Raw genomic sequence first — 15260 nt, forward strand, 5'->3', positions numbered from 1 at the left:
AAAGAAATATCATTTCTCTTTCTATTGTCAAAAAATTAAGTTTTTCCGCATGATAGAAAAAAAGATAAAAATATTTTTATAAAATATGAATTTCTTATTTTGAAATATGTTTTATTATGTGTAAGCAAAGTTCTTTTTTTAAATATTATTTATGCCTTATTTGATAATCTTGTGATTTTTATACATGTAAACACTTGAACATCTATGGTTTTGTTATCTTATTGTCTTTCTTTTTATCAAATACTTATTTGTGTTTTATTGTTTACTCCTAATACAAAAGAATGCTGAATCGATCGGAAGAATCTAAAAAGGCAATATGTTTAACAATTTCGTCTGTGTTCGATTGACTGTTAGTTTGAAAAGTCACTTCACACCCGAATAATATTTTGTTCTTTTCTATTGTTATATATTGTATATTACGTAGTGTTTAAATTATTAAAAAATAATTGGGTAAATCTTGGCATTTGAAGGTAATCAGGTTTATTTGCAACAATAGATTACAATAAATGTTTTGAATTTAGTGGTTACCCTAATATGGAATAATATCGGTACTGATATTTTTCAATAAAAAATGCATCACAGTTTTATCATTTGTCATCCGAGATAATACATTGTGTTAATTACAGTCTCTTTACTATTATTCCACTAACCCAATATCACAGTAAAATTTTAAATGTAAAAGGCCTGTGTTTTACAGTTAATTAGTTATGTTTATTTATATTGTATGTTTGTTATTCCCAGGGGAATAAGTTCGACGGTGCGCCGAGTGATCGAGAAGGAGACGGGGCGCGAGTACGCAGCCAAGATTATCGACCTCAGCTCGGAAACCCACGACACGGTGGAATGCCACACGATGCGGGACGCCACCAAGCAAGAAGTGGCCATCCTGCGCCTGGTCATGGCGCACCCCTACATCAGTGAGTATAATCGAGAAGGAGACGGATAGAAATGATTTCTCCCAGAGACTATGTCATATTTGAAGATGCTGTTTAAATGGTCTGTTTGAGGAAAGGCTTAAGTTAATCTAGATTCTAGATCTTGGAGATACGCATGTTGTTGGAAGGAGGAAACATGAACGACGGGAAATCATTCTACTGTCGAGCTGTCAAACTCGAGAACATCGTAGAAATGACTCCCATGTGACAAATGTCAACTGTGTGCGTTTGGCCTGTTTCCCGGCTGGACCCAGGTGTGGAAGGTATCAATTACGCTTATTCCTTGTAGAATCTTCCATTGAAATACCGGTTAAACAAGGACAGCAATCCAACCTGACGACTGTGCTTTACAGCGGCTCGTTAGAGACAACACTTCTTACTCTCTCTGCTTCTGGGTAGCTTCTAATGTGCAACCCTCTCGATCATATAGTTGACATTTTTGGCGCCCTATCATCTGGCATTCTTTCAACATGATCAGCCCAGCTCAGTCTTTTGTCTCTATACCTTATAAGATGTTGAAAATGTCTATATAGAAGCAACAAGCACTGAAATTTACAAACAATTCATAACGGAGTCGCCACACTTACAAAAATATGCAAATCTATGCTATGAACTATTTCTGGTTTCATCCAGTGTTCTCTTCATATTTTCTAGTTTTGTCGAACACCCAGTGGTTCATTTAATTTTGTTGCTCTTTCACATTTAAAACGACTACAAATAAAATACTTATTATTACGTACGCTATCGGCAGTGGCGTGCGGTGTTTTTAATGGGAGTAGGCAATAGGAAAAATTGAATTCATTTTTGAATAAAAACATTACTTCATATGTTGTATTGCTTGGCCGATGATATTTGATATTAGATCCAAATAACCGCTTCATTTATACATATATTGTAAGCCATTTACTTGATAATAATAATATTTGGCTAATTTATATAGCGCCGTTTTCGTGATAAATCACGTATATTTTTTCAACTGTACAATTGCGTGAAAGCAAGCCCACATAATATGATAATTCTTTTGATAGTAAAGTTGTATTAATTAATAGAAGTTTGTTATTTGTACCAAAAGGCACTGTACATTTTTTGTGTAGTATAATCAACATTTGAATATGATGGTGACCGGGTATGACATCAAAATGACAATTCAACACACCTACAAAAAGTGATATAAAGTGATGAAACAAAAACTAGGTTACATAGGTAACTATTAAACCTAGTTTTTGTTTCATCTCTTTTAATGACTCTATATCTTTAATGATTCTGTATCCATGAAATATCATGGAACCGAAAATGATATGTAAGTCGTTTTGCATACTTAGATTCTTCTTTTGACACGTTATAGTAGGGCAGTCGGTGTGATTCGTAGCTGGAACTTTGCGCATATTTTTTAAAGTGTGTAGATTGGTTTTTTAAAATAATTTTATAAATTTTAATGTGAGTAAGATAGGGTACACAGTACTCATGTGCCTAAGGTTTGCACGTCTCTGGCTATCGGTATAACAAAATCTTTTCTGGCTTCTATCCAATTCACAACTCAAGTTAATAAGTTCTACCTTTCACTGAAAATAGGAGAATTTTTTTCTCCCCACACATGGAAATTGTTATATTTTTGGGTAATTTTTTGCACAGGAAGAAATTGGCATCCAACTGACGAATGACTTGCCAAATTAAAATTAGATGAACATGTGTTGTTTTGGTTATAATTAAAAATTTTACAACATTAAACTAATCATAAGTTGATTCAGCTGTTCAAATGACTCATTCTTACTCACAAAGCCTCTAATGTACTGCAGTAATCTCATTATATTTAAATGTTTTAATCCTACAGATACCCTTTTCAACAACTTAAAACATGTATTCGTAAAATCGCAATAAGATGCATGTTTTTGTGAAGATGTGTATTCAGTTAATTCCAGAGGCGTCTCCAGGGGTCCAGAAGTGTATGTAAAAGCGACACTATTGTTTCTCTATCTGCACAGCAGACTGAGCAACAGCAACGCATGGCACGGTACAGCTAGTAATGTATATATGCATAGCGTATAGCACACCCTCCATTCTGAAAATTTTGATTATTTATCATAAGTCAAACATCTCTCAAACAAAACTAATACATATTTAACTTCAAAATTTTAGTCACACCTCCATTGACCCCTCACGCACCCACAGAAACATATCAATATAGATTGTTAGCTTGTTGACCTTTACATACCTGAAGGTAAAAATCAGGTATGTCTGAATGGGGGTCACTTGAGTCCACGATATATCGCGAAGCGACCTTGTCTCTTAATATTCCTTTTGCCCTTTCCATTAACGCTCAGATATTAGTTACTATTTACCATTTTAACTGGACATTGCCCATCTTCCAGAAGTCAATAGTGCATAACGGTAAAAGAGATTGTTCGAAATCTAGCGTAACTCTAGTACATATTATTATAGCCCTTTCCAGTAAAATGCACCTTTTACGATCGCACTCGCGACTTTGGTCGAAATTTTTTTTAATTAATATAATGGGGATACGGGGGGGGGAGAATAGTTTCGGTTGGAATTTGATGGATATTAATGGGATAATTTTTCACATGGTTTTTCTAGGATTATCTTAGTTGTCGAGTATGTGATGAAAACTGAAAAAATAACTTGGATATTACACAAAACTCTTCTTGTATTACTCGTTCTCGAGTTCAATAGCTCGGCTATGGAATGATTTGCTGGCCTCACAGCTCACAGGTGACATAGGCCCTGAAGTAAACTATTTTTCTCAGGGCCTCCTGTGTGAAGTTAATGTTAAAAAAAAATAATAATAATTTGGATGCCAAGGTCTAACTGGCTCCAGATGGTTGATGGACATTTAAAAAAAAAGTATTATTATGCTAGGAAAAAAAAACAGTATTATCTTAGCAAATGTCAGTTGACGAGACATTGTACCAAATGTTATCTTTTGTTTGTCTACATAAATAAATATTGTTTATATTAGTCCTTGATTCATTTAATGCGTCAGTAAATACTGCATTCCTTGCAATACATTAAAATTCCACACTCCAATTTTCTACACTTGGTGTGGACACCAGAGGCGGCTCCAGGGGTCCAGAAGTGGAAGGTCAATCGAAAAAAAATGAAAATGAAATATCAATACATATTGCTAATGCGTAATGAATATTATAAAAAATATATGTAATTAATTTGCCGGTACCCACCTATTCTGAAGCTGGTAGTACAATATTGTTTAATTTAAGATTATTTATTTTTGTTTATTATTTAATTAATGTTTTTTTTTCTTTTAAAGATCTTTTCCTATTAAAAGTTTTAATTTTAATTTGTATTAACTCCAAGCTCAGTCAATTGTTCAGTATACTTAAAAAGTAAATAATGAAAGCAAAAATACCTTTACGTTTATTTTTTTTTGTCTCTTGTAACATAAACTAATTGTCACTTTATTTGAATACGTTTGTCATAATTCATTGAATTGTTTGCAATTTCTTTCGATACGATATCCACAGAATTTGACATATTAAATTATTCCATGCAAATTACTTAGGCAATGGATAAACACAATTTCAAATTCAAGATGACTATAATTTATAACACAAAAAACTTACAACTAACATTTTTTCACATCTCCCTCTAATACCTTAATAATCTTAAGTCGTAGATATCTCTATCTCTCCGCGGTCCTGTCCGAAAATCCCTTGAAAACAAATTTTGTATGATACTAAGCATACATCAGACATGATAGTGTTTACCTCCTTTGTCTGTATAGCAAAGAGAAAGAAAGGAGATAGCTTGGGGACAAAACTTGACGTAACCCACGCTAGATACATACAGTAGCTTCTCATTGGGACGCTAGATGGCACTGGAACTCGCTATTACCTTATGAATATGCACAAATTTTAAAAATAAATTAATAATCCGGTAATACTATTGCAGCATATTTTGGGAGGTCATTGACTAAAACACCTCTGTAGACGAGCCGCCACTGGTGGACATTAATCTTACAACGCCTTCTTATCAATGTTGTTGTTTGTTTGTATTGCGTATTAATGTTGGATTGCTGAATGCAGCTGCTGCTTTAATTGAAAATACATAAAGAAAGTGATTACACAGTCATCAAATTAATAAGTATACATTTAATAGCTTTTGAAAAGCTTATGCCGTGCTGTGAAATATACTCGGTATCAGAAAAATCGCAACTATTGCAAAATCTTATGAGATAATAAAACGATCATCTCTTTGGAATGTGCAGCATCGTCGCCCTGATCCACGCCTCAACATCCACCAGTCCCTTGAAACCGTTGGAAAACCCTTTGAACGGCTTAAGTTTAGTTGCCGAAAATCTCACTGTCGCATCCCTGATTGCAGTAGTGCCACCACTTGAGCGGCTTTTTCAGTAGTGGTGTCCATTTTAAGGGGTTGTTTTCTAGCGCTTATTATTCACGTGTGTCCTCTACAGCTTTCGAATAGTGAATAACCTACATTTGACTTAACCCCTCCGACTTTTCGCGAACTTGAAGCTAAGATGTCTTTACCGAAATGTCAATTTCACGAAAACGTTGTGTTATTACCGCCTCACAATCAAAGCTCTATAAATGAAACATTACTGAACGGAGCCGAATAGTAAAAACTGTTTTAGAAAGGTTACAAAATAGGCTTTCAAATTGTTGTATCATAAATAAATATTAACATTTGTAAATATTTAAATTTAGAATGGAAACATGAAAAAATTGTAAAAATGACTCACCTGTAATGTTTTATGTAAAAACGATACTAAAATCACGGATAATGTAAAAAAAAAACACTTATTTCATCGTACAAATGTACAATAAACAATTCTGTCACTTCACTTTTTGACCATTTCATACAAAATATATTTTTAAAAAAATAATTAAACTTGCGAGGCGGGTCGGCACGTCAAACGGCTTTCTTGGCGTCGTTTTACGATTTGGCGGGTAAAATTTGCTTCCACTGAGTAGGTCTTTTTACGGGTTTCTATGGATAACTTTGAATAGAGATGTGAAGCTTCATTCAATACGAATATTCTACTTTTTGTTTTAGGGATGTCACTAGAAGAATAACGGAGTTATGACGATTTTTGTGGAAACACACGCGTTGACGTGTAAACACGCTTATTGTACTTGACTGCTATCGTTATTTTATCGTGTATATCTGCTTACGTTGCTGACCGGTTAAACTGCTCCTTTTATAGCCCAGGAAGATGACACAAGTTGTGGCACCCATAAAGAGTATATGCACAACATTTGTTTACGTCCCATACTCAGATAATTTGTATCGTTTATGAAATAAAACTATTGTCTGATAAGAGGTTGTTAAATGTACTTTTATACGGTTTGTACTGTTAGATGTATTGGCTCGGGGAAACTTATTTTTGAAGATTTGTGATGTCGAGTGTAGTTATTGATAGATATTTTTATAGGTGCTTATGATTCACACAAAAAGGGAGATACCAGAGCTAGCATAAACATTAATGTATCTTACTCTATTTCTTTTTTTTAATGTGAAACCAGAGTCCCAATCGTCTAGAGCCGGTGAGTCAATGTTATCCCCAATTGGGTTATGTTATTACGCTTAAGGTAGTGGGGAGGGAAAGGAGATGGGAAGAGAAAGATGGGGAAGTATCCAGATCTGGTAACCAAACATGGCCAAAGCCATTTCAATATATCTATATATTTTGTAATCTTTTCATCATGCATAATCCAATGTATCTGGAATACCAATTTACAATGTTAGGGCTACAACATTCACACATTAGCACTCGAGCGCGGTGAATTTAAACAGTTTCAGTGCTCCCATTAATTAATCACTACACCTATATTACATACTGGGTACATTTAAAAGTGAAATAAACTGCTGGTAATTTCATTTACAAGCTGCCTCTGATCACAACACACACTTTTATCTTTGAATTTGTTTGTTAATTTCCTAAACAAAACTAAGTTTGTATTTTGTCTTGATTGCAGTTGAACTTCAGGATGTGTTTGAGTCGGACACCTTCATCTTCCTGGTCTTTGAGCTCTGCAAGAATGGAGAGCTCTTCGATTACCTGACGTCTGTAGTCACCCTCTCAGAGAAGAAAACCAGATACATCATGAGGTTGGTTCAACTTTCACTTCAAAAACTGGCAATCGGTTCGATAGCTTGTAGTACTTATCTTAACCTTATCTACGCGACCGTCTCATATATGTGAGCCATCTGCAGCTATACCTTTAAATGGATGTCGCATATGTGATCCATAAAGTTTCACTAAATCACATGCATTGCGTCGCATGATGGGGTAGATTGCATTGAAAAAATTAACAGGTGGATTGCAACCTTGGGAATATTTTTTTTATTTATTACTTGTAAATTATTTAACATTACAAATGATAACAATATGCAGACTTATATATATTTTTTCGTTATTATTCTACTACTCCATAAGTTGAGCTCCAGGAGCTTGTGTTTATGGGAGGAGTATTTACCTTTAGAATAAAAATAATGTTCTAATGATTTTTTTTAAACAATAATCAAAAACTTATGATATAAATACAAACATAATACATATTAACATAGGTACACAAAATAGAAAAGTGTTTTTTTTTAAGACAATTAAAATAATATATCTTTTTACAGATTAAGTAAGCGTAAGGAAATTAAGGGTACAATATATCAGGTACACAAATTAGAAAAATAGTTTTTTTAAAGACAATAAATATATATTTTTTTACAGATTGAGTAAGTGTAAGAAAATTAGGGGTACAATATATCATTATCCAATTTTAGGGACTTAATTAACTTTTTGAATTGTTCATAATTCACAGTTTCGGTTACACTAATTTTATTTTTGGACAATAATATATTGTACCATCTAAATACGAATAGTGGTGCTGAGCCGTGGTCAATGTCCGGCAGCGCATTAAATATGGTATACCTTAAACTAATATTGTATACCTTAAACTAATATTGTATACCTTAAACTAATATTGTATACCTTAAACTCATATTGTATACCTTAAACTAATATTGTATACCTTAAACTAATATTGTATATCTTAAACTAATATTGTATACCTTAAACTAGTATTGTATAACCTTAACCCCTCCGACTTTTCGCGAACTTGAAGCTAAGATGTCTTTACCGAAATGTCAATTTCACGAAAACGTTGTGTTATTACCGCCTCACAATCAAAGCTCTATAAATGAAACATTACTGAACGGAGCCGAATAGTAAAAACTGTTTTAGAAAGGTTACAAAATAGGCTTTCAAATTGTTGTATCATAAATAAATATTAACATTTGTAAATATTTAAATTTAGAATGGAAACATGAAAAAATTGTAAAAATGACTCACCTGTAATGTTTTATGTAAAAACGATACTAAAATCACGGATAATGTAAAAAAAAAAACACTTATTTCATCGTACAAATGTACAATAAACAATTCTGTCACTTCACTTTTTGACCATTTCATACAAAATATATTTTTAAAAAAATAATTAAACTTGCGAGGCGGGTCGGCACGTCAAACGGCTTTCTTGGCGTCGTTTTACGATTTGGCGGGTAAAATTTGCTTCCACTGAGTAGGTCTTTTTACGGGTTTCTATGGATAACTTTGAATAGAGATGTGAAGCTTCATTCAATACGAATATTCTACTTTTTGTTTTAGGGATGTCACTAGAAGAATAACGGAGTTATGACGATTTTTGTGGAAACACACGCGTTGACGTGTAAACACGCTTATTGTACTTGACTGCTATCGTTATTTTATCGTGTATATCTGCTTACGTTGCTGACCGGTTAAACTAATATTGTATACCTTAAGGCGAAATAGGTAGACTTGACCTGAAATTTGGCATTTTTGAGGCCACTTTTAGACGTATGGACACTTTTCTAGAAAAAAACACAAATTGATTTCGAAAGATCGTTATTTTATCTTGTAAAGTAAGATGTAAAATTTTGAAAAATAATATTATTTTCATATCATAATAAAGTGTTACCGTTGGACGATGCGCAGATTTGTTGCATTTTCAAAGGTGAAGTTGTATTATACAGCAAATATTTCAAATCATATAATAATTCAGTATAAACAATCAATAAATTATCTATCATAAGTATGTATAAGAATTTTGTTTTTATTTCAAATAAAATAACTAATAAATAAATCCGAGCACGCGTTTTGTGACGAAAATCCCTCAATTGGACTATTTATTTATGGTCTTACAAATTGGTATAGTTCAGATTTTTTTAGAAAAATAAATTACCAAGACATTATTGAAACATTAGAAATAATTTATGACCAAAAAATATATTCTTAAAGTATATAATAGTAATTAATTTCGATTCGCGTTTGTTGTTTATGATTACCCCGGCGCAAGCCGAAATTTTATCATTCCCCGCTGCGACAGGGCGGCGAGCGGACGTCTATTCCACGCCAGTCTACTTGATAACATTTAAAGAAATTCCTCGCTTAAAAATGAGGAGGAAAATACCCTCGGAAAAAAGTTTTATTACATAGCACAAATTACGACATCAAAAACGTACGTGGGAGATATATTTTCAGAAAAAACAAAGGTTAGTGATATTTAATTATCCGTGTACATTGTACTTACTTATATGCTACAGAGTCGTTCGAAAGAATCAGTCAGAATAAGCACATATTTTTTATAACATTTGACGATAATTTTGTGTTGTTTAATTTCCAGGGAAAAGAATCAACTATGGACAAGAGTTTATGTCTGTCATCGTTTTTTCATGTATAAATGTTAAAACTTATGCCAAAGTACTAGAAACTGTTTGTGATTGGTAGTCAAAAAGTGCCACGAACCAAATGAATTTCGATTCGTGATGTGCGATTCAAATCATTTTTTTGTTCATAATTTCTATTTTATTGTCCAATTCACTATTACATTGGTATAATTCAACATATTTTTTGTGTTACTTTTTGTCAGTTTCATAATGTCATATTGTGAATTGAGCTTCTTGTTTTAGGAAAAAAAAAACAAGTTTGTTTTTGACATACTAACCTATGATTTTTCAATCGAAATTTACCTCGTGAATTTAATAACATTTCGAAAATTAGACGAGTCAGGTCGCTCCGTTAATCATGAAAACAAATACATGAAAGCGATACAATATAATACAATCGCATAACTACATTATGTAGGTAGGTACCGTAGAAAATAGTTGGAAATAAAACCTAGTTTTAATATATATTCTACTTCAGTTGTAAGGAATAAACCCTCTTTTCAATGTCATACATATCAAATCAAGTAATACTTTAAAGATAAGTATTTGAAATAAAACTTACCGGTAATACCTTTCGGACAAACGAATAAATAAGTAAAACAAAAGATTTTTACTCACCTTTGGAAAACTAGAGTAAAATATTTAAAAAAAAAACAAATTAAACAAATATTTGAAATTTTTTTAAATGTATATTCATATACCTACATATTTTATATCTACCATGTCAACAAACTGCATTTGTATTTTTTTATGTTTACGCACTCCGACGTATAATTTACAAATATGTATGTAACTATTTATTAGGAAGAAAGCTACAACCAAGAATTTAACAACAATAATTGTTATTTCATCGGAACCATGCTGTAGTTTTCACAGCCGCGCGAGTGTACGGCTCGCAGCGGAATGAATTCGATATTTCTGTCTCGGTCTAAAAAAACGTCCGATCGCGAGACCGTCTTTTAACGAAATTTGAATTCTCGTCCGCTGGTTAAACCGCCTTAAACTAATATTGTATACCTTCAACTAATATTGTGTACCGTAAACTATTTGGTGTATTGGCTTCGTCCCTTGTTGTTCATAATTTTCTTTGAAAAGTATTTTGGTATTGGTTTTTTATTATTTTATGTATAAATATCATTGTGTTCAATATCAGCAGCGTCTGTTTCACTGTTAGCCAATTTAGTTCCTTTAACATTTTAGTTACTTTAGAAAATCTATTTCGCCCAAGCATTATTCCTATTGTTCTATTTTGGAGAATTTGTAATTTATTTTGTTGTCATTACTTCAGAAAAGAATCGTTCAATCAATCAACAGCTCAGCAGTGGATTGATTTTCCGGCGTTTGTGTTTCTACCCTCTTACAATATAGATCTCTCCAGGACCCAGGTTCAATCCTTCCTCCTCTTAAAAAGACCGGAGTAATGCAATCATTTTGTATCGACCTGTGAAACACTTGGTATTATCTTCATGTTGGCCTTAACAAAATTGTATTTTTATTTATTGAATATTCTTGCCGGCTCCTACGGATTAAAGCCAAATACATATTTACAAAATAATTTTAATAAAAATAAAGTACTTACTATATTTACGTGCTACTTGTTAATAGTAATGGTACCACATTGTGTTATTATCTGCCTGCTTCAATTTAATCAATTCAGCCATTTTGTCTTGGAAGATATTCTTAGTATTGTTATTGTGTAGAGTATTGCTTCGGTCAGAAGGAATTTGGGTCAGTACTGTGCATAACTCAGTGTAATGGCGTTGTGTTATTTTTTGTTGTTTAACCCAGTAAATTAAAAAAATAAATGCTATAAATTTATTTTATAAACAACAATACTGTAGGAGGATATGGCCTCCAGTTTAAGCCCCCGCATACTCAATTTCTACCCATTATAACAAGTTTCTCGTTAATTCTTTTAGTTTTTAAGTTCCAAAAAATATATATATGTTATTTTTGGAGATAATATCTATACATTTGTTATTCCGAAGCATTAATTATATAAAATTCCCTCGATAGAAAAAAAATCGCCAAGTAAGCTCTGAAAATTATTAAAAACACGTTTTGTTCCGTTATTTAACTCTTTGCACACGGCCGTATCAACTGTTGTTACGGCAAAAAGTCTATACTCACACGCGGCTGTATCAACAGTTGATACGGAAACTTTGACAGCCGATATTCCAGCGCTCTTTTGTCATAAATGTATTTCTTGCTCACTTGGACATTCGTAAAACTATCACGATGCTGACATCTACAAGAATTTCTCAAAAATAAAATTGTATTTCATAAAAAAAGATCGATAATCAAGTGCGCCTTTTAGTCCTTTAGTTTACATTTTTGTCAACGGATGGCGTTAGTACTATTATGTCATTCACAACTTTTCATAACTAAAAATGATAAGTGATCATGGTGTCCCACTTGTGTCTATCACCTAAGTACACACACGCCGAGTGAATGGCGGGACCACATTCAAAAGATACGGTACGTCTTTGTATGAAATTTTATGTTTTTGTTTTTATAAACAGAGTGTTGACACACGAGGATTTGTTTTCATATTGTGGAGAATAATCTGTTCTGTCTATATAGTCCAATAAATCATGCCAGAATGCTATAATTTGACATTTAATTGCGTGCATAGGTATTTGAAAATATGTACCGCGTACGGGTATAGATAAAACGGAGCAAATTAACGCGTTCAAAAGGTTAATATGTTATAGGCACGAAAAAATTCACTGTGTCTTTAAATGCAACTAAAGCATTTGTCGAGAGATTTTTGCCCTATTTCAAACGAGTCATGTTTTATTAAATATTTTCACCATTATCGCTTAATTATTATCGTTTTTTTAAATTAGCGCCCTCCCCCTAACATTCGTATTTACATATCTCCCTTTCAAACCATCTTTGACTACTGGGCCTTAAAGATTTATTTATTTTGAAAAGATACATTACATTTTTTTATTTTTTTTTTTATATTTTTATTCTAGATAAAAGAAAATTACATTTTTCACTTATTTAACTAGAAATAACTAATACATTACACATAAATATATTACACACCGATATTATTCACTTTCATTTTTTTGTTGATTGAGCATAAAACTGAACAATTTTTTTTTAAATGTACCTATACTTTTTTCATTTTTAATTTTGTCTGGGAGGCAATTATATATGTTGCTTCCCTCGTAACCAATGGATTGCTTGCCATACTGAGTATGTATGGTGTTTAAATGTATTTTATCGTGTTGCCGTGTAAAGTGTGTGTGTACTTGGGACGTTTTAATGAGTTCTGTATTTGTATGTATGAGTTTATTATTTATTTTGTAAATAAGGAGACATGTATAATATTCATATAATTTTCTTAATTTTAATAGTTTTGTTTCCATATATAATTTTTTTGTTGATGTTCTATGTTTGAAATGAAATAGCTTTTTGATTACTTTGTTTTGTGTTACCTGTAGTTCATTTATATATGTTTCACATGTATTTCCCCAGATTTCAATCAAGTAGTTTAAATGTGAGTGTACGAGGCTATAATATAGACCTTTTTTAATTTTATTTTGTAACAGATATGATATCCGGCTGAATACGCTAATTAAGGGGGTGATTTTATCTTTAATATCTTGAATATGCTGTTTAAAAGTTAGGTGTTTATCAATGCACAGCCCAAGATATTTCTCCTGTATCAGGATTTGCAGGTTGTTATATTCAATTTTTAAGGGTACATGTGGAGGAATTCCAAAAACAAGAACAGAGTCATAAATCCCAGATTATAGTATATATACCCCTTTTTTGTTTTTACATAAATACTGCACAAGAGTCTCACCTGCTCCGAGCCAGTGGGACTATGGCATCCTTAATAAATTGTGGTATTTTGTGAGGCTGAAGGGAATGGGGGAGATAAAGCTGATGACGAAGAGAAGGTTGAGAAGTATATGGCTATTCAGATCTGGTCACTAAACATAGCTAAAGCATTGCAAGCAATGTTTCGATTCTGAATGGTGGACTATCAAGGGGGTGATACTGAGAGTATCTACCACTCTGGAACACACAAAAAAATGTTTACATTCATAATTCTCTTCCAGTGTTTTTAATATCTGCTGGATGAATTTTAGCAGGTGCTTATAATGAAAATTAATAAATAAAAATAAATGGATATCATAAATAATTGCTTTATGAATCTTAAAATAAATAACTCCAAATGCGATTAAATTTGCAGTCAGAACAATCAATACCTATTTTAAGCTCGCTACATAATTTCCGTCATGAGCTTTTGAGCTCTAAATATCCATTCAATGTTTAAAAAACTTTTTAAGTTTTTAAGCCATAATTTTCTGCAACTGAAAATATCAATTATTAATTCATCTTCATTAAAAAGCTAAAATCTGTTTATGTCTCCTACTAAAAACACTTTGACAATGAATCAATTGCTACTAATTTTTTTAATTATGGTCCTTTAAGACGCCAAATTCTTGAAACTCTGCCAAAAGTCATAATTTTGTGTAATTTTCTGCTACAATGATAATATAAATCTTTTTTTCTCTACCCGTTCATAATAAAAGTCACCGGACTGTCACTGTTTCTAATAGAAGTCACCGGGCTGTCACTGTTTCTAATCGCCAGTAAACAACTACCCAAATACTGTGTTATTTATTTGTTTAAGTATGTAGGCTAATTTATTTTATTTATTGCCCACTGAAATATATATCACAAATCAGATGTCTTACAGTGTGTAAATGCTTGTCCTAGCTTAAAAACCCTATTAGTTAATTACTTCATACATTATGCACAATGTAAACTACCCGTAATGGTCGCGATGAGGGAAATGTGGGGAATAAAGTGGTTGTATTTTGCAAACAAGAGGTAATGTGAGGAATAAAGTGATTGTGTTTTGCAGACAAGTGTTTGAGGGTATGCAGTACGTGCACAGCAAGAGCATCGTACACCGGGACCTAAAGCCAGAGAACATCTTGCTGGATGATCAGCTCAATGTCAAGATCACCGACTTCGGGTTCGCCAAGTGTCTCCGACCGGGAGAGAAACTATTTGGTAAGTCTTCCAATTTAACATAATATTCTTCTTCAATTTGTAGTGTGCACTGAATATTATCCTGTGCATTTGAAAATGTTTTTAATTCAATCAAGTGATCATAATACCTTTTGGCAAGAACATTAAACCCCTCAATCATCCCTCTATCAAGTTCTTCAGGTGATTTGGTTACTTAAATAAAATAGTCTTTACATTGCAGAAACCACGTAATGTATAATTAAATTCCTTCCTGACTACTAAAAGTAAAACATTGTTGATATATTCGCATATGTATACACTTATTAAATGCTTACTAAATGTTTCTATAAAAATGTAAAACAAGCATTTAGACTCTAACTGCCGTTTGTCCCAATTTTTCGATCGATCAACGCTTTGATCAGCCAAGTGGTTTGTTGAGCAATGCTCTATTCGCTTGTTTCCAAACATTTTTACTGTGGATCATCTTGAGTGGCCCCGCCCACCTTCATAGCCAATAAAATGACATCGAAATAAAAACTTGTTAAATGTTAAATTAATATAGACGAGTTTTTATTATTTATTTTTAAT

The 15260-nt window shown here is 32.5% G+C and overlaps 1 protein-coding gene across 2 annotated transcripts in view; it reads left to right on the forward strand.

Moving 5' to 3' along the window:
• PhKgamma (phosphorylase kinase gamma) overlaps positions 1 to 15260 on the forward strand; it is a 42907-nt gene that overhangs the window by 2082 nt on the left and 25565 nt on the right. For both annotated transcript variants that reach the window (XM_089645547.1, XM_089645548.1), the window contains exons 2-4: positions 742 to 917; positions 6908 to 7040; positions 14563 to 14714. In XM_089645547.1, coding sequence (XP_089501673.1) covers positions 742 to 917; positions 6908 to 7040; positions 14563 to 14714 — 461 coding nt within the window. The remainder of the gene's footprint in view (positions 1 to 741; positions 918 to 6907; positions 7041 to 14562; positions 14715 to 15260) is intronic.

The sequence above is a fragment of the Hesperophylax consimilis genome, chromosome 22 (assembly GCF_061612785.1).
Source record: "Hesperophylax consimilis isolate HC1 chromosome 22, BYU_Hcon_1.0, whole genome shotgun sequence".
In the NCBI taxonomy this organism is placed as follows: domain Eukaryota; kingdom Metazoa; phylum Arthropoda; class Insecta; order Trichoptera; family Limnephilidae; genus Hesperophylax; species Hesperophylax consimilis.